Source organism: Mytilus californianus, unplaced genomic scaffold, assembly GCF_021869535.1.
Source record: "Mytilus californianus isolate M0D057914Y unplaced genomic scaffold, xbMytCali1.0.p SCAF_2, whole genome shotgun sequence".
Taxonomy (NCBI): Eukaryota; Metazoa; Mollusca; class Bivalvia; order Mytilida; family Mytilidae; genus Mytilus; species Mytilus californianus.
Window position 1 is genome coordinate 26209322 of NW_026262668.1, and position 22740 is coordinate 26232061.

Below are 22740 nucleotides of genomic sequence, written 5' to 3' on the forward strand. Positions count from 1 at the left end.
TAATCTGCTATACAGTTATGAACACTAATGGTCCTACAGACACTCTGTGCTTTTGAAATGACACAAGGTCTTGCTTTTCTAGAGTGTTTATGTACTCTTTTACTTAATTTGCGATATGTACAAAAAAGAAGATGTAGTATGATTACCCATGAGACAACTCTTCACAAGAGACCAAATGACACAGAAATTAACAACTATAGGCCACTGTACGACCTTCAACAATGAGCAAAGCCCATACCGAATAGTCAGCTATAAGAGGCCACAAAATGACAAATGTAAAACAACAAAAACGATAAAAATAACGGCCAAATAATGTACAAAAAAATGAACGAAAGCACAGCAACAAATGATAACCACTGAATTACAGGCTCCTTACTTGACACTCACATTCATACATAATGTGGCGGGGTTAAACATGTTAACGGGCCTGGTGTAACAGTACGAAATAATTGATTAATATTCTAGACTGCATAATTATTCTGTATTTATTAGTTGTAGTTGTTTTTAAGATAGTGTTCAGTAGCTGTGAATACTCTAAGATCGGTACATGGAGTTTATTTTGAAATACTAGTAATTGCTGTTTTTGTGCTTCGTTTTAGTCGGACGAGTCAATCGCTTTCTTACTGTTTTAATTATGAGTAGACATGATCATTTGATAAACATACTTCTATTGGCTTTAACTTGGACATTTATAAAAATTATGTAGCAAAGAGATGCATGCATAAAATAAGTTCTCGACATAAATTGGCTAAAATATCAGATAAGAATTTAGCCTCAAGCTATAAAACTTACAAGCTATAATTAATACGACGAAGATTAAGCCTCAAACTATAATACTTATGATGATGATGATACTGATGTATGTCTTATATCCAGCGACAAATATTACATATATATTAAGGATGATGAAATGATAGCGATTCGCTGGATCTTATTGTCCAACAAAATAATTGAACCCGTAATCGAGGCTGGCCTGCTACCAGTCAGTTCTATATTTAATAAAAACCTGTTCATATATTTTATGCTTTAAGTGCATATAAAGTGCATATATTATTATTCTAGCAACCCTTGTTTTGTTTTGATATCACTTTTTCTTGCATAATTTGTTTGATTTTCCTCCTTGTTTCTTTGTATCAAAAAGCTTAGTTTTTATTGTAAAATGGTGTTCCACAGATTCCATTATCCTTATGACTTGCTATTGTACTGATATCCAGTAGGCATGCAATTAATATTCTAAATAGTAAAAACTATTTTTTAACAAGTAGAGATTACCCCGTTTTGATCCAGACTTCCTTACCACTAGCATCTAAGATACATAAACTGACAAAATATTGTACCCGCACTCATATTACAATCATCCTGTCTGTCCGTCCGCCAGTCTGTCCGTTCAACAAATATTTTTAATTTTCTCTTCAAAACCATTAGTATGCTTAGCATGCATTCTTTTGTCGATTTATTCCTTACACTCCTGGGGTCAAACTATCAAACAGAGTCCAAATGGTGTAAATTACGACTACAGTGGCTCGTGCTGTCGTCAACAATAAGCAAATACTCATACCGTATTATCAGATACTAGTATATAAGGCATTGACTTTGAAAAATGTAAACTTTTCAAACGAAAATAAACATTTTTACAAGAGTAAAATTAACACAAAAATGACAGAAAGTAACCAACGACATCCACTGAATTGAAAGCACCTGACTTGGGAAAGCCAATATAAAATTTGGCCTGATTAAACGCGTTTACCAGCGCTCGACACTCTGGTGTAACAGCACAATATAAGAAAAAAAACCCTGTAAAATTCAGTTGGAAATAGCTCAACTAATCAATATTGAATTAAGCCCAAAACAATCACATTTTTATGATGAAAGACACAGAGTACCGATCTTCAAGTACTCCCAGGTACTGAAAGCTTATTCTTAAATGTTAAATTACCTGAGAATATTAAACGTATCTAGTTAAAAAAAAAAAATAAGGAGATATGGCAATATTGCCAATAAGAAATGAAGTTGATGTAAGCAATGATAGGCAACCGTACGGCCTTCATCAATGAGAAAAATCCATACCGTATAGTCGACTATAAATGGAACCAACTTGAAAAATATAAAACAATTCAATTGAGAAAACTACCGGCCTGATTTAAAACAAAACAAGTTACGAAAAACAAATATAACAGATATGAACCAACGACAACAAGTGAACCACAGGCTCCTGACATGGGACAGACACATAAAGAATGAGTGTTCAACCCCCACTCCCTAAGCCTTGGACAGTGGTGCAACAGCACGACATAAGAACAACCTGTAAAAACCTTCCTTCAGAGAGTTTGGTTTACACATATATACATATTCAAAGTAATTATTGATATAAAATGTGTTTTCAGCCGTATATCACCTTCAGTGGTGATCCTATGCATGGATATGTCGTAGAGTTTAACTTTTATATATAAATATATACCTCTAATGCGAGACAAAAATTGAAAATAAACATTTTTGCTTAACTCAATCAATATGTGATACTTTTAGAATCCACTTCTAGTTGGATTAGTAAGAGTTGTCTTAATCCAAAAACAACTATGACAATATCAAGCCTTACTTATTAAAAGTACGTGATAAAAAGAAAATTACTGTAAAGACTGAAGTGGCAATATAGTTGTCTTAAAAGTGTAACAAGTATATAAATTGGCATTTTCGTCCACTTTTAATCAGAGATACCTGGGACAGGACATTTTTTTAGCCAATTACTATGAACTATTAATTGATATTTTACTATCCACAGCGGTCAATGTTTATATGCAGATTAGTCATCAATTGCTAATAAATCACACCTTCCAAATTACAATCTATATAACGAATTGGTGTACACATTTATTTACATATATCATTATATTATTAATTACAAAATTCTTCTTTTTTAATGTTAGTTGACTTTTCTTTGAAAGAAAAGTGTATGTCAACTATTAAAATTTAAAGAAGTACAAGACATGTATTAATTATTTTTAAATATACACATCCCTTTGTCGAACGTTTTCCCTTGGGAAAAAATCGGAGATTGTAAATAAACAAGATTAACTGCAGAAGAAGATATTGTTTGAAATTATGCTTAATAAAGTATGATGCAATCCCAGTTATCAACTTTAACAGAGACAAATTCTGACTAACACTTTGAATTCGATATTTCTGAAATTGCTTGAAAAGTCTCTGTCATATAATAAATACCCTAGGAAATTAAATATTATAAAACATTAAGAGACGAAAGGAAAAAGGGACACCAATCTGATAACGACAAATAAAAGCATGTCAAATATTAAATAATAAAAGGTTCATTAGCAAAGTATATCGAAAAACAAAGTCATGGTCAAAACCATGAAAGACAACTCCAATCAATCGTATGATAGGTAAAGATACGTGTATATACGTGGTCTTATGACAGTGAAGTTTTGGCGGGAATCTCAATAATCACGTGATATATAAATATCATGATTTCTTTCGTTTTTCATCATCTTAGAAATACTTGATGTTGATAAAATTTATCCTGAATGGGTTTTATAGTTTAGGAATACTTAGTTAAAACTTGAATGACGCATTTAACAAAATTAATAGGTTAGCAATAACCGGTCCCGTTACGTGCGTACGTCGAGTTAGGTACGTATGTCATTTTATTGGAAATCTCTAGTAGGACATGTCGGACCCTATCAGAAAAGTTTGGATTGTAAATGGAAAGAACATCATCAATATATCTGTCTGTGAAATTAAATAATCTATTTGGTCTTCTTGTTTTTAGAAGTGTATGAAAGTACTCCGACTCATATGAAAATAAGAAAAGGTCTACCATGAGAGGTGAACAGTTCGAACCTATGGTTCCTTAACTTTAAGGTGTATACTTACAATTCAATGAACATATTTCTTGCTATTAAAGGGTCTCTTCGAACCACCTGGCGATTGACTGTCATAGTTGTGACTTCCGAAATACTAGGTGCAGCTCTTCTGACGATTGATATATATTTTATTTAAATTTCAGAATAAAAAGAATGTACATATATGTCATATGTATTTCATTCGTGTATTGCTTACTTTATTTTTGTAGCTGGCTTCAGAAGACGAACCTGTGTCTACCAGAGATATATTGATTCGAATAAAGCAGCACAAGTGGTTCATACAAGCTTTAATATTTGGTGTAGTCTTGACACTAGTGATAGTTGTTCCTGTGCTGATATCAAAATCTTCTTCTTCGGAAAAAGGTATACAAATAATTGTTTTCCTGCATACATTATATTTCAGGACACATAAGAACACGTCTTATATTGTTACCGTTTATGATATTATCCTGTCGGTGATCCTGGTCTCGATCCCTTTGGGTTGCATGCCAACCCCCCTTCCCCTTCCGTTTTTTGTTTTTGTTTTTTTTTTTTTTTTACTTCCTGCTTTGTATCTTCCCAATGGTTTTATGAGATTTACTACTTTTGTCTCTCATAAAACATCAAACAATGCCGAAAGATTTTGCAAGGTAGAGGACTCCGATTTTAACATGAATAAATGGGCATGTAAAAATTACATAAGGACAGTTCGTTTTATTTTTAAGTGATTCATCAAGTACCTTTTTACTTATTGGAATTAAGTTTAATAAAAAATATATAATACTGACTGAAAGTGCAATTCATCTATAAATTTGTAAAGGTACATAATCATTTTACCTTCCGTTATCTTGTAAAAATTACTTTGCAATGCTTTTTGTCTTAATGTTGTATTGATAAAAAAGAGACACATAATCTTTTAAAAAGTTTTATTTTAATCAGGAAGGAATGGTTTATTTTCTTACTATTCATGAAATTAAATTTTTAGAAAAAAAAATTATTCAGACAAATGAAATGAAATAAAAAAGAGGTCAAGGTTATAAAAAAAGACGAGCTGACATAGAAATACATATATACATATTGTATGCTTCTGTTATTACTGTCGGGAGTACCATTGAGAGGAATGGGTAAAAAAAGATGAGTCCTACACACTTATACCATTGTATGTGTAATAATGTTTATACAAAATTGCCGTTAACATTGTTACTTAATACAAATACCTAAGATATTGCGAGCAAAAGTTCACATGCGTGTTTATGAAGAGAAGCAGGAACCTATATGTACTAAAGTGTGCAGATATGATGAAGTGATTAAGTCTATTTCGTCCCAAAGTAAACCCAATGCATTATTCGCATGAAGTAACAATTGGAGGTGCAAATTTAGATAGTTCTTTGAATGAACGTCTGCTTATGAATTTCAAATTTGTTTACAAATTTACTAGACTTGGGGCAATTAAGAGTATGACATTTTTACAATCCTGTAAGTTGTTGTCTGTTTGCCTTATTTTCGTTGATGTGTTGGCTCATTAACGTATTCCCCACATGGCCTTTATTTCCATAGTTAATTCCGTCGCTTCTCTAGTTCTTTTTTAGTTTTGTAAGACTATTGTGAATAACTTTTTAATTAATATACAATTAAATAATGAGTTTGTGATATTTATATTTTATATTTCAATTTTTTGTTTACATTTGCAAATGTTCATTTCAGATGACAAGACCGATTACGCATGTTTGTTGAGATTTGACAGGAAATCAACACCAATGGGTGGTAGTTTAGATGTCTTTTTATCATATGTCAATGAACATTTGATACACATCGGTACAACGGACACACAGGGTTTGTACCTTTATATATACAAAATAAACAATCGTATAGTATGAGTTGGTAGCCGCTAGGTTTAGATGAATGACTTGTAGAGTCAAGTTAGAAGTAGAGATTTTTCGATTTAGATTAGAGTCCCTGTATTCTCTTTATTGTCCCTTTCCTTCAGTTTTTCCGTTTTTCTTGTTGTGTATTTTATTATGGATATTTTTGTATAATAGCGGGTTTTCATATATTTATCTTTCATTAATTTTTAGGGAATGCAAACGTGTATGTTTGGTTAAAACGATATGTTAAGATAATTTTATGACAGCTGCTTTAAAATAGTACATAATTGCCCCTGTACTTACTGAACACTAAATATATATAGGATATTTTTTTAAGGACTTTCAATACATAAATTCACAGTTTCACAGCTTCAATTGTGCAGTTTTAGATTCTTTTTGAACTGACTCAAAGATGATTGATAACTACGATTTTGTAAGTTACCCTAAAAACATAAATGAGGTGACTTTTTTTACGATGTATTTCAAACTGAAACACGTCATTATGCATAATTCTCTTTGGTATATACATTCTTTAGTGTTTTAAAAACTTCTGATTACGACCCTGTAGGTGATTTTTTTTATAGAAAAGAAATGTCTTAGTATTTTCAAATGATTGTTATGTCATCTATTTTACTTAGATTTAATAAATTTAGTTATTTTATTTCATACATCATCAACGGAATTTAATGAAATCTTTTTCGGCGCAAAATTTAGGTTAATTTTATATTTTACAGATGAGAGGTTAGAATATCATTTATTTCAAAAATAACTTACTAATGCAAATAAAAATACAGTAATAGATAGTGAACACGTGCGTTAATTTAAAGACAGACGTTTTATCATGTTATATTTGTATTTCTCTAACTAATTAATTGCGAACTTTGATTTATCAATGCATCGTTGAACATGATAACATGGCTATTTAAACTCACTTACAATACTTCATAATTAGGAAAAGGCTTTAATTTTGAAAAGACATCAGAACAATAGTTTAAGTTAGAAACACAATTGATAAACAAATATTTTTTTATTTAGGTTATTTTGCAATTTGCTGATGTTTTGTTTTAAAAAAAAAGCTTTAATTTACTCGTGTACGCCAATAAAACTGAGAATTGAAATTGGGAATAGTCTACCTACGTATTTATATTAAACTGCATAAAAAGATAATTTGATTTGATTTTTGATTTTTTTTTTGTTAACCCCACCCCATGTTCATGTGCCTGTCAGAAACGCCGTCAGTGTATCATGTTTTTGTCATTTTACGAATTTGGTGTTATGGCTATTTCTGGATGGTGTCTGTTTAATATAATAACTCACAACATATGTACTCTCGGGACAATTTGGCTTGGCATATTATATAGATACCTTTTGAAGTCAAAATGTCGTTTGGTTTTATTTTCTTGTGTGTGTCGTTGAATGCAGTCTCATTGATATTAACCAAACATTTCCTTTTATTCAGACCCAATAGTTAACTGTATTCAAAAACATGGTCACCTAAACTTTTCCTGTCCGGCAGTAAACTCAATGCAACAACTCTTTCAGAGGTCTGTAGGTGGAATGTTGTAAGGCAATATTAATGTCCCTATCTGACATACCCTCTTTAATCAGTGGAGATCATTCTAAATTTCATTTTACAGAGTCTGCCTATTGAATGTATTGCTCTTTTGTTCTTGTCCTGAAAAAAGCATGACTTGAAAGTCGACGGAGGTATAAAAAGAAACCCAATAAATCCTTTTAATCAAATCTATGTAAATTACTGTACTTACTTGTTTCCTGTTTCTCTCTAGTTGCTGTTAATCATTCAGATATAGTATCAGTTAGGATTAAGTAAAGATGTTTTCCTGTATTTTCATAGTTTATTTCCTCTGGTTTTTCAAAACGATATGTACATGTGTTTTGTTTAGTCGGTATCTGCCATGCAAACTGTTCCTAGAGACAACACTGATGTTCCTTTTTTTTCCAATTTAGGATATTTTTTTTTTTCAAAAGTTTTAACGATTTTCACCATTTTCAGCGTTTATGATTTGATATTTAGAAAACAATTAAAACCCATTAAAAAAATTAAGACAGATGGTTTATCTCTGTTGATGAAGTGCTTATTGAAGCTTACCCAACATTTTTTTTATTCATGCGTACAACACTACGGACATATGAAAAACATATACAGTTACTGAACAATCTAAGGATTTTTACATATCTAAAACTGTACCAGCATCTGAATGACAACCGTTTACTAAGAACAGTCATCCAGAAGTCTTCATACAGCGTGTCTTCATAATTATATTTAAAGTGTTTAAATAGTCAGGATCTTTATTTTCATCACATTTTTCACACATGACAGGATGATAGAATTAGTCGTTTATATCTGGTGTCAAAATCATCCAATAGTACACATTTGTTTGATCAATTGATACTAACGTAAAATTCAGTCGCGAATATTTCTTGCATTTTTAATACGAGAAAAAAATAACAGTAAGTAAAGAAGTATGTCGCCTGGGATGACCAGCAGGAAAATGTGGTCTGCAGTGGATATCGGGAGTAAGATTGAAAAATTTAAAAAATATTGCCTTGAAACATGCCCCATACGGAACCCTAAGAGAACTGTTGCAATGCCACTTGAACGAGCTAAGAGCGTGGCATCTGATTAACGTCCCTATTGTTACCGTATGAGACTGCTTATTTAAACATCATTCTGCACAGCCAAACAGACCCCCATTAAACACTTTGCCAGTTTTACTTTCCGACCTGAATGTCATATTTCTACACCGCAGTAGAGCCATTGCGATCAGTTCACTTTACATTACATAATGAGGTAACAATACGATATTTCTCAACTCTCGAGAGTTACATTTTAAGTATCTAAAACGCTGGGCAAGCCTCGCGTTTTAAATTTGAAAATTTAACTGTCTCGACTGTATAGATATCGTATCATACTCAATGCAGTGGTAGAATCTATATTTATTACTACACTTATTAGTGGGATATCAAATCGTTGGTTTTGCATTAAGAGAATATCGAGTAGTTAAATTTTAAAATTGCAAACAGTGACTCTATATCTTTTGTACAATTGAAGTGTTTATGCTGTCTTATTGAATACCTAATTTATGAAATGTATCTACAACCAATGAGGGAATTTCATTAGAGAAATCTGCAAGCAATGAAATCGTGTACATTCATTGTATTAATAGTTTTTCAATTTAACACAATTATATTCACCTAGCCACAGGAATCAGTTAATAGAATACATATACTAACTTTGTCACAACTCCCATTGAGTGTTTCAGGGACCTGTTCTGGTGTGTTGTGAGGTGAAAATTGATTAGACTCTGGTATAAAAAGGTTTAAACAAATTACCAAACTCAACGGTAAATTGAAAATGGGGGACCATAAAAACTGACAAAAGCAAATGTTGGACTCTATCAACCAATGGAACGAATGGAAAACAACTGTCATATCTCTGACTTGGTACAGGCATTGTCCAAAGAAAATGGTGGGATAACCCTGGTGTTATAGATAGCTAAATCTCCCACTTGTCTGACATATTTTTTTACAGTTCAGTGATATTGACAAAATAAGTGATCAATTCAAACAGATATGATATTTTACTGTGACAATAATTGAGATCTAGCGGCCAAAGCTTTGTAAACATACAAAACAATTGACTAAAATAGCAAAACAATCAAACACATAAATCTAACAAAGACGCCCAGAAAAAACGTTGGTGTATTTGATAGAAATTTTCACAAAGACTTAATTCTACGATGCAAATTTGCATGAAACCGATTGACGAACCAAAGGTCGTGGGTATTTTTTGTGTGATTGCACAGTTGAAGTATGAAATAATACAGAATCTCTGTTGTTTGTATTCGGTAGTGTTAGGTTATGTGGCTGCGGTTTTGTCTTTTGTTATACAGATATAGATAAATTGATTGGGTTTGTTTGTGTTTTAGGGGGATCTCCAGCTGAGAGATTCTAGCTGTTCATGTATCTCCTGTTCTCATAAAAGCGACTTGCCTTAATATGTTTGACTTTTCAACTCTAGCATGTACATGTGCCATTTAACGACCAGTAAGAACAGATCTACGTGTAATTAATTAATGGAGTAGTCTAATTTGACATTTTAAACATTTCTGCCGTGTCATACTTTCTTTTTCTATAAAGGTTGTAAAGATATTACATTTTGATCCTATGTTCTATTTTAAGCTATGGCGTCCAGGTTGATCAGCAGGCAAGACCATTGGATACTTTTATTCTTTGAAAACCTAGATATACTTAGGATAATTGAGAACAGCATTCTTTCGAATTATCCAAGAAGTTGCAAATAGGAAAGACTTTATCAAATTTAACGGACGACGGCAACAGACGCAAAGTGATAGCAATAGCTCACACTAGCCCTTTAAACCAGGTGAGCATAGTATGGAGATAAAACATATGGCACCAACTTCAGTGTGTACGACACATCGTTTTGGTAGTACATTCGAACATTGTGAAAACACACACCGTATAGAAATCAATAAAACGCGATAGGATAGCAAAATTTGAAACACTTCAATGAGAAATTTAAATTAATGATTCTAGCTAGTAACATTTAACAAAATCAAATTATGACAGAGGGCAACAAACGACAACCACTGTACCACAGGCTTCTAGTTCCGGACAGGCACATTTTGAATGTATCGGGTTAAAAGTTTTCATGAACGCTCAAACCTTTACATAATCTGGATAATGGTGAAACAGAACAACATAAGAACATATTGTAAAACCAAAATCGGTTGAAACCGGTTTGTCGCATGCGATCGGCAATAAAAAACAAAACAACCAACAAAACGACAAAGACACAATACCGATCTCACCGATCTAGTAATTAATGAGAGCTTGTTAAAATCCCAATGTCAACTGATAAATAAACCGTATTTTCCAGACTTGTATAAAATGAGAGGCAGATGTTACCAAAGCGATATTCAAATGCATAAGTCGAATACAAACTGATAATGTCACGGTAAAAAACGACCAAAACACAAACAGCAGTCTACAAAACACAACATAAAAAAACTAGACAGAGCAACAAAAACCATACATCGGGGTTGATCTCAGGTGATTTGGAAGAATAAGAAGATCCTGCTTCACATGTGACACCAGTCGTGTTACTCTGATAAAACAACGTTGATGATTTATATTAAATAATTACGTAGCATGCAATAGCGGATTGGTAATTGACCCTTATCTAACCCCAAGACATAAATTAATTGTCATGTAAATTTTCTAACCCTGAAACTTGACCGAATGTGAAATATCAATCAGCAAATTTTCAACCGATTTAGTATAAAGACGTCATAAGCAGTATAAAAAAGATTTCCCTCCTACAATACCAAACTATCTACATGATGCTAGACATATGTGTGAAAGTGTTAATACATGTAAGTACAGAAAAAGACCTTATCAGATATATTGATAAACTTAAGGAATGATAATTTTTCAAAGGACCAATAAAATTAATAAGTTTGCATTGCTCACGAGCTCTTCAAACAACATACAATTGAAAAAAAAGGATTCGATATAACAAAAAAGTAAAGCAAAAATACCGAACTCCAAGGTAAATTCAAAAAGCGAAAATCTATAAAAACTGACATAATCAAAAGGTTTGACTTTATCACCCAACTGGACGAATGGACAACAACTGATATCAACCTCGTTTCATAGCTAGCTAAACTTCTCAGTTGTTTATAGTTGAGTTATATTGACAAAATTGGGTAACAATTAAACAAAAATATAAATACAAGGGTGAACAAAATGAAAACAACTATGTAAAAACGTCTTGCGTCCAAATTGCACCTCTGGACCTACCTTCACCAGGAACGCTCAAAACATGAAACACTGATAGCTGGATGCATAAATACCGAGTCACGTCAAGACTCATACGACCAAAAGGAACATGATAGCATAAACACAAATGAAGGGAAAATTGTAAAGTAAAAGAAGAGAAACACAGTTTCAGTACCTAGAATTTATAATAACTCAAGTACAAAGCCAATTTCTCCTGTATCTGATTCATAAGCTGTTACATTTTCAAAAAATCTAAATACTAAAAAAACAATGTTAAAAATTAAAGATGAATTAGTTCACTATGAGGTTCTGAAAGTATTACTTGTTTGTCATGTTTCTGAACATTAAATCAGTTTTTTTGTAGGGTTCAGCTAGAGAGAAATAGGAAAAAATTTCTTACATTAATTTACTAAGATTAAGATAAAAGGATTTGCTGTTTTGTGTTTAACCCACAGTGGATAACATTTCATGCATATTCAGGACAAGAACTAAGTAGCAATACATTCAATAGGCAGGTTCTGTAAAATGAGTCGACCGCGGGATAAAGGTCAGCAAATTAAAACTGATCTTCACTAATTCAACATGTTTAACAAGGTATATATATTAAGGTGACCATGTTTCTAAATACAGTCAACTATTTGGTCTGAATTAATTGAAATGTTGGGTTAATGTCAATGAGACTGCATCCAACGACACACACAAAACAATAAATTCAAATCGCATCTTGATTTCAACGGTATCTTTATAATATGCCAAAACTCCAAATTTTCCCGAGTCTCAATATGTTGTGAATTAATATATAAGACATACACTATCCAGAATCTGGCATTACATTAAATTTTTAAAATGAAATAAACATCATGATATGAAACAAAACAACTGACGGCGTTTCTGAATGGGACAGGCAAATGAACATATTGTGGTGTTAAACTTTTTTCTCAAAGTATCTTTTCGTGTAGTTTCATACAAATACGTAAGTGAATTATTATTGTATATGAGTAAATTAATTCTTGTTTTCTTTTTAAAGAAAATTCATCAAAAATAAATCATATATAAGAAAACAACTGCAAATTGAAATATAATTCAAAAGTAAACACATTGTGTAAAAATTTTTTTTTACCGATGTTACTAGATAGATTATTCAAAATTGATATCATATTTTATAATAGTTTTATAAGTGTGAACATATCTGATTAAAGAACTCGTTATGTATGGCGACAAGAGTAAATAAATTCGATAAATATACAAGTGATTCAATAATCAAGATTAGGAAACAAGATCAGTGCTATTATATTTATCCGTCTCCTTGATTATACTATAGACAAGAACAAAATATATATGAAAACAAATATACCCAGGAATCTTTATAAAAAACACACAAACACTTTTATTAGATTGTTTAAATTCAAATTTAATATACAAAATAATATAATATTTTATGATAATTTTATAAGTGTGAACATATTTGATTAAAGAACTCGTTATGTATGGCGACAAGAGTAAATAAATTCGATAAATATACAAGTGATTGAATAATCGGGATAAGGAAACAAAATCAGTGCTATTATATAAATCCGTCTCCCTGATTATATTACAGACAAGAACAAAATATATATGAAAACAAATATACCCAAGAATCTTTATAAAACACACACACACTAGTATTAGATTGTTTAAATTCAAATTTAATATACAAAATTAATATCAAATTTTATGATAATTTTAAAAGTGTGAACATATTTGATTAAGAACTCGTTATGTATGGCGACAAGAGTAAATAAATTCGATAAATATACAAGTGATTCAATAATCGGGATTAGGAAACAAGATCAGTGCTATTATATAAATCCGTCTCCCTGATTATATTATAGACAATAACAAAATATATATGAAAACAAATATACCCAGGAATCTTCATAAAACACACACACACAATATTATTAAATTGTTTCAATTCAAATTTCTAGTAAATTAAAACCATTAAATTTTATATTAAAAATACGATGTTATCTCGTATAAACAAAAACCATTTGAATGTTGTAATATTGGTGAAAATGACACACAGACCTTTTTAAATTCATATTTAAAATGTGAAAGAACTAACAAAAGCAATTTGTACGTCTTTCAGACAAAAAATAAACGACAAAACACGAAATTAAGTGCCCCCGAAGTCTGCAAGAATAGACTCAAAGCGAAAAAAAGTATCCATACAATTACATTTGTTAACGTATAAATTTTGTCTTGTTGAAAGTTTGTTTCAATGTTCCAACTATATTTCTACAAAGAATTAAGGGTCATATTAGCCCACCAGTCCATTTTTTCAAGATCGAAAAGTTTCAATCTAATGCATTGAAAATGTTTCAAGCTGATGCAAAATGATGTGAAATCGTAAGAATACCCATTGTCTCGAGTTTTGCTTCTCAATTGCTAAGCTATAACATAGGTAATAGGAAGAGTTGTGAAATCGTATGAATACATTATCTTCAGTTTTGCTTTCAGTACTTTAGGGTTATAAACTCCAAACGCTAGACAAAGTTTGTCAGCAGATACTACCCTTGTAAGGGTGTACAATATTGTCGAAGTGTCCTTGTCAATAACTGAAAACTCATTGCGGTTCATATTAACAAAAAATCCAAGTCTCCCTGTGACAGCTGTCCCGGCTGTATTCCTCAAACTCATTATTTTGATTGGTTTATTTGTTTTCGAAATCAAATGCTGGGCTGTAAGGCATATGGAAGAAAGGCAATTATGAATAGTAAACGACCATCCAAAGTTTCCAGCGTAGAAGTAATTGTCTATTTTTTTGCGACTTATCACTCCTACATCGACAACTAAGCCAGTTGAATTATCCTTAAAGGACGATAATATCTCGTACGAAAACTTAATCTCAAAGTATATTTTACTTGTAGAAGTTAAGCATTTATCTCCAATTGTTCCTTTGTACGTGTTAAACTGTCCCGGATGATTAACAGCATTCGGAGTCTCTTTACTGAAGGAATTACCCATTACTGTAGTATCGTCAGACAGGAAAACTAATGAATGTGTCGATTTTCTGTCAAATCTCAACGAAAATGCGTAATCGGTCTTGTCATCTGAAATGAACGTTTGCAAATGCATACAAAATATTGAAATATAAAGATATAAATAACACAAAAAACGTTATTTATTTGTAAATAACATAGAATTTTAATCACGATAGTCTTACAATTCTAATAAAATATACAACAAATCTTTAGTAGTCTCTGCAATTTTGGGCTTTATAAAAGGTTAAATAATTGTTTATTTGTGTTATTTACTTCTTTATACATAATAAATGTCCTATATTTATTTTTTTAGAATTGTCTGGAGGTGATCCTCCTCATTTGATTCCTTTTTACCCTTTCCCCAGTTTCTCAATCAGGTGGTATATAGTGATGTCGTCCCAATTTTTTTGTCCGAAATTGCTCCTTTGCTGCGGAACAGAAGTTTGTGAAACTTCACAGAATCCTACTCACAGGATATACATTTGCACCTCCTATTTATTCTTCAGAGATGACATGCATTTCATCACTTCATCATATCTGTACACTTTAGTACACATTAGTATCAGCTTCTCTTTATAAAACCATAAGAGAAACCTTTTTCGCAATACCTTAGGTATTTATATTAGGTTACAGAGTTAACGGTAATTTTGTATAAACATTAGTTGTGCATTAACCGGTATAAGTTTATGATTCGTCTTTATTTACCACTACCCATTCCTCTCAAAGATACTTAAGACAATAATAATTTAAACAGTATAATATGTACAATTGTTCTATGCTTTATGACGTCACGACGACATTCAAATGACTGAACGAAATAGTAGGAGTCAAACACAAAAGGACGGAATTACATAATAGTGTCAAGGGAATGAATATTCAAACATAAAAAGGTACGACATATCAAAGGAAAATATCCAACGAAACGAACTATATACATTGACAAGCTATGGTTGGGCGATAAATAATAAAAATTTTGGAAATAAGTGCGACCTGAACCTGGGTCGCAATTTAGAACTTTTTGAAATAGGAAAAATCCGTAGATCTATGGTCTGCAAATTGTCAAAAAAATTTCATAAGGACCTAAGAGCTACGGTTCCTTAAGAAGTGTCTTCATAGAAAAATTACAATTTCAGTCTGAAATATATATTTTTCATAACAATTGATTCTTAAAAGTACAAACGTATCTAGTAGACCACGTAACCAATTAAACTATCTCACTGTTTATATGTAGTTTTATATGCCATTTTAACCGTGTTAAAATCGGAGTCCTCTACGTATACCTCGCAAAATCTTAAGACAGGTTTTGCTGTTTTATTACAGGCAACAGTAGTTTACCGTTGTTAAAATCTCATAAATTGATTGAAAAGATACAAAACCAGGAGGGCGAATGAACACCGAAGGGAGCGAGACCAGGAGCTTCGACAGGAAAAGCTTCTCCTGTTGTATATTTATGAACGTGTTTGAGTTATTTAATTAAGATGAGGAAAGCTGAGATCCGTGATGAAGTGTATTCTCGCCTACCCCACATAAGAATCATCTTCAGTGTAAATTGATTATCCAGTCTTATATATAATGGGTTGTTGTTGCTGTTGGGTCTTGTTGCGGGAAAAGGTGGAGAATTTGGTGTTTATGGCAGATTTTTGATAGTTTTTGTTTAATTTATCCACATCGTTGTTAGATTTGTGACGATTTTGAGCTTGAGATATTTTATAGACAACTTTCTATCGTTATTCCTTAGATGACATTTGTTATATTTGTTTTGAGTCTGTCTCGTTGACACATACCGCAAATGTCCCATTATTCGAAATCGCAGTGATGAGATAAGACACGTTGAATGTTTCCTGAAATATAATGAATACAGGAAAATGATAATAATATACCCTTACCAGAGGACTTTGATAACATTACAGGAACAACTATCACTATGGTCAGGATTACACCGCATATAAATGCAAGTATTGACCACTTGTGCTGCTTTATTCTTATCAATATATCGTTTGAAGCCATCTACAAAAATTAAGTAAGTAATACACGAATAAAATAGACATAAAATAAGCGTACACTTTATTTTATTCTGGAATTCAAAATTGTTTTCTTAAACATAATTTGTTTTAATTCTACAATGTTGGTTACTAATTTTAAAGATGTAATGCGTTAAAATCGTTGATTGATGTCAAATAAAGGCAACAGTAGTATACCGTTGTTCAAAAGTCATCAATAGATTAAGCGAAAACAAATTCGGGTTACAAACTAAATCCGAGGGAAACATCAACTATCAAAGAAAAACCACGGAACAACAAAAACACTTAACTGCAACAAAAACAAACACCAGCATACATAAAAACGGACTATTTGATATCAACTGCCATATTCCTGACTTGGTATAGGACATTTTAAGAAAAAATGGTTGGTTGAACCTGGTTTTATGGCTAGTCAAACCTCCCCTTTATATGACAATGTTAAAAATACCACTAAAATGGGAACACTACGTGACAAGAATACAGTACAAATAAACACATGAATACTCAGGACAGAGAAATACATAAATAAATAATATAATAGTACAGCACAACATGTTAACCACAGAATAACAACGGATACCTCCCATAAATTTACGACATTATACCAGTACACCATAAACGGAGTATAAACTGCGCGTCCATGTATCAACGCCACAAAAAGTGACGTATATTTGTTACGTTTATATAATCACAGGGAAATTTCTAAAAACAGAGTAGATTTGTTTTATTATAGACACGAACAAAACATTAATTCACAGGGGGTTAACTTTTACCACATCTATCGTTTTATGTTTCCCAAATATAGACAAAATTAAGTTTCCCCTACATAAAACATGAAGAATAATGGGGATTTTAATAATTTCAATGTATTTGAACGAAAAAGCAAAGGTCCGTGAGCCCTAATTTTAATATTGAAATTTGAAACTATATTGGCCGGGAAGTCTTTTATATAAGTTGAAGAAAAATGTATCGTCGAACATTTATACAATCAAGTTACCTCAAGTATTTTTAAGTTTTTCGACTAACATTTATATACTAGATATGTATACTAACAACTGGTAGCTTACTATTCACAGCGGTCACTGATAATACATAGAGAGCTGTGTTTGGGACTAGATGCCATCGAATTAACCAATGAGATGACCTCCGAAGAATGTCGACGGTCTTTCATCCGATATAAAAATAAATCAACATACAAGCACATGTACTCGTATAACGACGATTGTTCTAGGTCCGTTCGATTTTATGTCGCAGATTGAGAAACAAATATGCAAATCATCAGTTTACCTGTATAAACATGATTTTTAAAAGATAGGCGAAAGATATCAATTGGATAATCAAATTCATAAGTAGAAAACAAACTGACAAATTGATGCCATCACAAAAAAAACGACGAAAAAACAAACTCCTGTACACAAAACACAACATAGAAAAAAAGACTGAGCAACACGAACCCCACCTAAGGTGCTCCAGAAGGGTAAGCAGATCCTGCTTGACAGGGGACACCCGTAGTGTTGCTCAAGTTAGTACAAACTCGTTGATTAGTCGTCTTCGGTAGGTCACTTTCATGGAAAAAGAGGACGGGATTGCTGACATATCCGTCGTCATCTGTGAAACAGATATTCTGTAATGATAACAAAACTCAAAACGGGATCCGTGAAATTTTCGAAGGAACAATTTCAACTTCACCGCTTGGAACTATAGTTTCATTGTAAGCAGCAACCTCTGTAATATCGTATCTAGGGTCGAAACGAAGTAGTTCTTCCTTTATAACTCCCTTTGCAATGTTGACATTCATTTACTTTGTATCTGAACATGCTGAGCACATGCGTAGCCCATCTTCATGAAGTAATTAAATTGAAGATATTTCTATATTCCTCTTTCAAAAAGATTTGCATCAAGCAAAATCAAATCTTAATGGTTTATCTAAATCGCAGCTAATCCTAACTCTAACAATAACCCTAACCCTAATCTTTAAATTAAGGCGACAATAGTTAACTGATGTTCCAATTTCGTAAATCGATTGAATAGAGACAAATCGAGGCAACAAAAAAATTGAGTGAATCGCATGAACGCCAAAAAAAGAACGAGTGCAGTTGCGTCGACGGGATAAGCTTTTCCTGCTAAGCATCACTCGCCATGCGAATCCAAACTCAGTCAAAATTTCACGATCGGAAATAGGACATAGTCATTACATTACAGTTCAGACGACTTTCAATCCTGGTATCTATGATGAATTTATTTACTGGAATGTTAAGATCTAGTACCGCGAAAACATGTCGCTTGTAAGTTGCGACATTTACACATCGTAGTGGTCAACCAATTCATGGTGGTGACCGTAAAACTTATGATGCTGAGATTTCAGTTGTTTTGCTAATAACTGTATTAGATCAGTTGGTATGTCAGGAGCCCGTCCATGTTAATGAAGTCTATAACGTGAAAATGAACGGGGTAACGTATTAACTGAGATATGTTTTTTTTACAAGCAACAATTTATCGATCAAACAGATAGCACGTGATAAGATTTTGATTAGGAACTCAAAGTTTGCAAAACTATGGTTCCCTTTAACGCAATGTATGACAATATTATTGAATTAATAAGAATGTAATATTTTTGTAGTATTAAACAAATGATTTGCTATGTATTCGAATCTTATCTAAGTTTTTGTGTCAGGGTGTCTTCTTGGGGTGTTTTCACGTTTCTTTAAAACTTGAGATTTTTGTATACAGGTATACAATGTATTGTTGGAGAAACGTGAGTAATATGTGATAATGATTAATTGTATTTCCTGCAAGAGTTACAGTGACTCCAGTATAAATTAATTTCTTTAGAATGAATTAACAGTGACACAAATCATAATTTGAAGGAAAAAAACTATGTATTTCATTATGTTCATAAAAAGGCACTACTAGGGATTTACAACAAAGGAAAACAGGTAGGCTATGCTCTGGTGGAAGAGTGCAAAACTGCTGCTCATCATACCAGTGATGTTATTGTTGCACATGTCTTTATTAGCGGTGATAAGATCATTAAGAATGTTCGCTACTCGGTTTTAAAATAACAAGCTTTCCCAAAGACTGTTATAAATTGTTATTATTTAAATAAAGGAACTAAAAAACGTGAAAAAAATGAAGGGTCCGTGTGCTTGTTTTCGAGATATAAGCCATTAAAAATTTGGCGGGAAACGATTCTCTCTAGATTTTTCATACATTTGATATTGGCAACTTTTTCTTTTCAAAACCTATGAAAAAATAAAAAAGATTTTATAAGAATTTCAAATATGGCTTATAAAACTATATGTAATAATATTATGAAAAAAATGTAGGGGTTAGATGGAAAAAAAATTTTATGACACTACATGCATAAAACCAGAGGATTCCAAATATCTGGCAAAAAACAAGAGTAACGAACATCCTTAAGTGTTTATGAAAATGCATTTAATATACTGTGAGAAGCGGCTTCTACTCTTTTTGCGGTGCAAGTTTGAGTTATTGTTTTTGTCTAGCAGTCAGCAACTGCTCAGTTTGTTATCCATGATTATATAATAATTATATATTATTTTGACCGAATATAGTTTAAATTGTATTATTATGATTAAAAATAATCTATATCTATAAAAGATTATGTTCTCTTAAGGATTGTTTAAACATAAAATTAGCGTTTTTCAAAAATGTGAGTTTTGTATAAATAATATCGTGTCTTAACGGCATGTAATTGTTAATTAGAATATAATCAAATAAAGGCAAATGTATCCCTAATCTCTAAATTTTTCATTTTTTTTCTGAATTTGGTAACCTTTTCAGAAAAATTATAGAGCACCTGAGATCAGTCCCGGTTTATGCGGAGTCAGTGTTTTTCAGTCTTTGGTTTTCTATATTGTGTTATGTATACTGTTGTTTGTATACTGATCATTTTTCATTGTTACCATGATTGTCAGTTTATTTTCGACTAATGATTTTGAATGCCCCTCTGGTATTTTGTCGCGTCATTGTTATAAGAAGTATGATTCGTAAATTATTTTATACATCATATACAGGTAGCTCTATACCTTCATTATAACAACAATCGCAATTGCTGTATAAACACCAAATCCATCTGTAGTTTGACACTCGTTGCATAAATAAAAGCAACAGTAGTATGCCGGTGTTCAAAAGTCATAAATCGATTGAGAGAAAACCAATCCGGGTTACAAACTAAAACCAATGGAAACACATCAACTATAACAGGAAAACAAAGGAACAACAGGAACACTGAAGTGCAACAAAAACAAACGCCAACATACATAGAAAAGAACTATTTGATAACAACTGCCATATTCTTCACTTGGTACCGGACATTTCAAGAAAAAATGGTGGGTTGAACCTGGTTTAATGGCTAGCCAAACCTCCCGCTTTATGACAATATTAACAAATATCGCTAAAATGACAACACTACGTGACAGAAACACAGCACAAACACACGCAAGAATACCCATCAGAGAGAAACGCACAAAAAAATAATATAATAATCGACACAACATGCAAATTGCAGAACAACAACGAACATACTCCATCAACGACAAACACCACATGATATCATAAACAGTGACGCGCTTACGTAACTAACATGCAATCTCGAACTTTATACAATTATTTTCACAAAACTCGTCCAAACAATTTTCATGACAATGATGTTATGGAAAGGCAATTTTATAATTATTTGGACTACAAACGACAAGACATAACAGATTATCCAACCGAAACTATAACAGAAACATCAAAACTAAATACATGAATGTTGGATGTATAAAATACCGAGACATAAACGTGAAAAAAAAAGATTTTGAAATGTTGGAGAAACGTGAATAAACCCTTCATGGAATACTTACATTGTATTCATCTAATTCAATACAGAATAAATCAATATATGTTGTTATAGTAAATAGGTGTCGTTTTTTTTTTTTAAATTTCAATAAAACAGGAAAATGCTATGAACCCTGCAAAGAGTTGAGGTCAACATTTGAGTGTACCTTTGAATGATTTTTTCTGACATTAAGACTTAAATCAAATCAAATGATTAAAATGAATTTGCAACGGAATTATGAAGAAAAACTGACAAACCAAACCTTAGACGTTATCAAACAACGACGAAAACAAAATGCTGCAGGTTGAAGAAAAAATGAAAACAACACGTTATAAATTGCATGCGTCCGAAGCGCTTTTCTTTGAATGTGTACTTTAAAAAGACGGAAATACAGAGATATTGAAATAGACTGAGCAACGTGAAGATTAGACATCAGAACAGAGAAATTTCAAAAGTTCAATTTACGTATACAGCCACCTTATTATTAGACTAGTCGACAATATATGACTTTACATGTTAACTTTATATACTAATGTGTATCCTTTACAAATTGTTAAACAGTTTATTGAATAAAAATATATTCCTTATTTAAGACTTACTAGAAGTTGCTTTCACTGAAGTGCCAGCAAGAGTTATCAGTTTATTTTTTAATCTCTCCAAAAAAACTAAAAGTACAAACTATTTCAAACAAATAGATAGAGTGAAAAAGTATCTGGATAATTAATTTTGGAGGGTATTCTTACCTGCACAAATCTTAATTGCTGTTTACTTTCACTATATACTTAGTTTTGATATGACAGAATTTCTTGAATGGTAATATATTTGCACCTATAATTTTTCGGTAGATCACAGAATGTAGGCATTCAAATAATAAACCGTAAAATTGATTATGCAATAATGATTGTAATGATTGGGCGTAACGTATTAACTGAGATACTTGTTTACAAGCAACAATTTATCGATAAACAGATAGCACGTGATAAGATTTTGATTAGGAACTCAAAGTTTGCAAAACTATGGTTCCCTTTAAGGTTCATGTGGACCCTTTGGCTAAAATGGCTGCATTTTCACCTCATAATTTACTCTGAGTAGAGACAAACCTGTGTATCTGGAAAAGTTTTAAGGCATAGCATGCCCTAGATAAATAAAATTCAAATATATTTTATGTTTTAGAAAATTAAAAACTTAACAGGATTTTGCAGTGCACTTTTTTTCATTCCTCCAGAAGGTGCCAAAATAAACAAAGTTGTGAAAGAGGTTTGAGAACTTCCCCACAGGTAATAATTGAAGTGAACTGTATTGATTGAC

General features: G+C 31.9%; 1 protein-coding gene across 1 annotated transcript in view; it reads right to left on the reverse strand.

Moving 5' to 3' along the window:
• Window positions 1–12862: 12862 nt before the first annotated feature.
• Window positions 12863–22740, reverse strand: part of LOC127729584 (uncharacterized) — a 34027-nt gene continuing 24149 nt past the window's right edge. Inside the window, exon 3 of the mRNA XM_052237399.1 lies at window positions 12863–14637. Within this exon, the coding sequence (XP_052093359.1) occupies window positions 13973–14637 (665 nt within the window). The 3' untranslated portion in view covers window positions 12863–13972. The remainder of the gene's footprint in view (window positions 14638–22740) is intronic.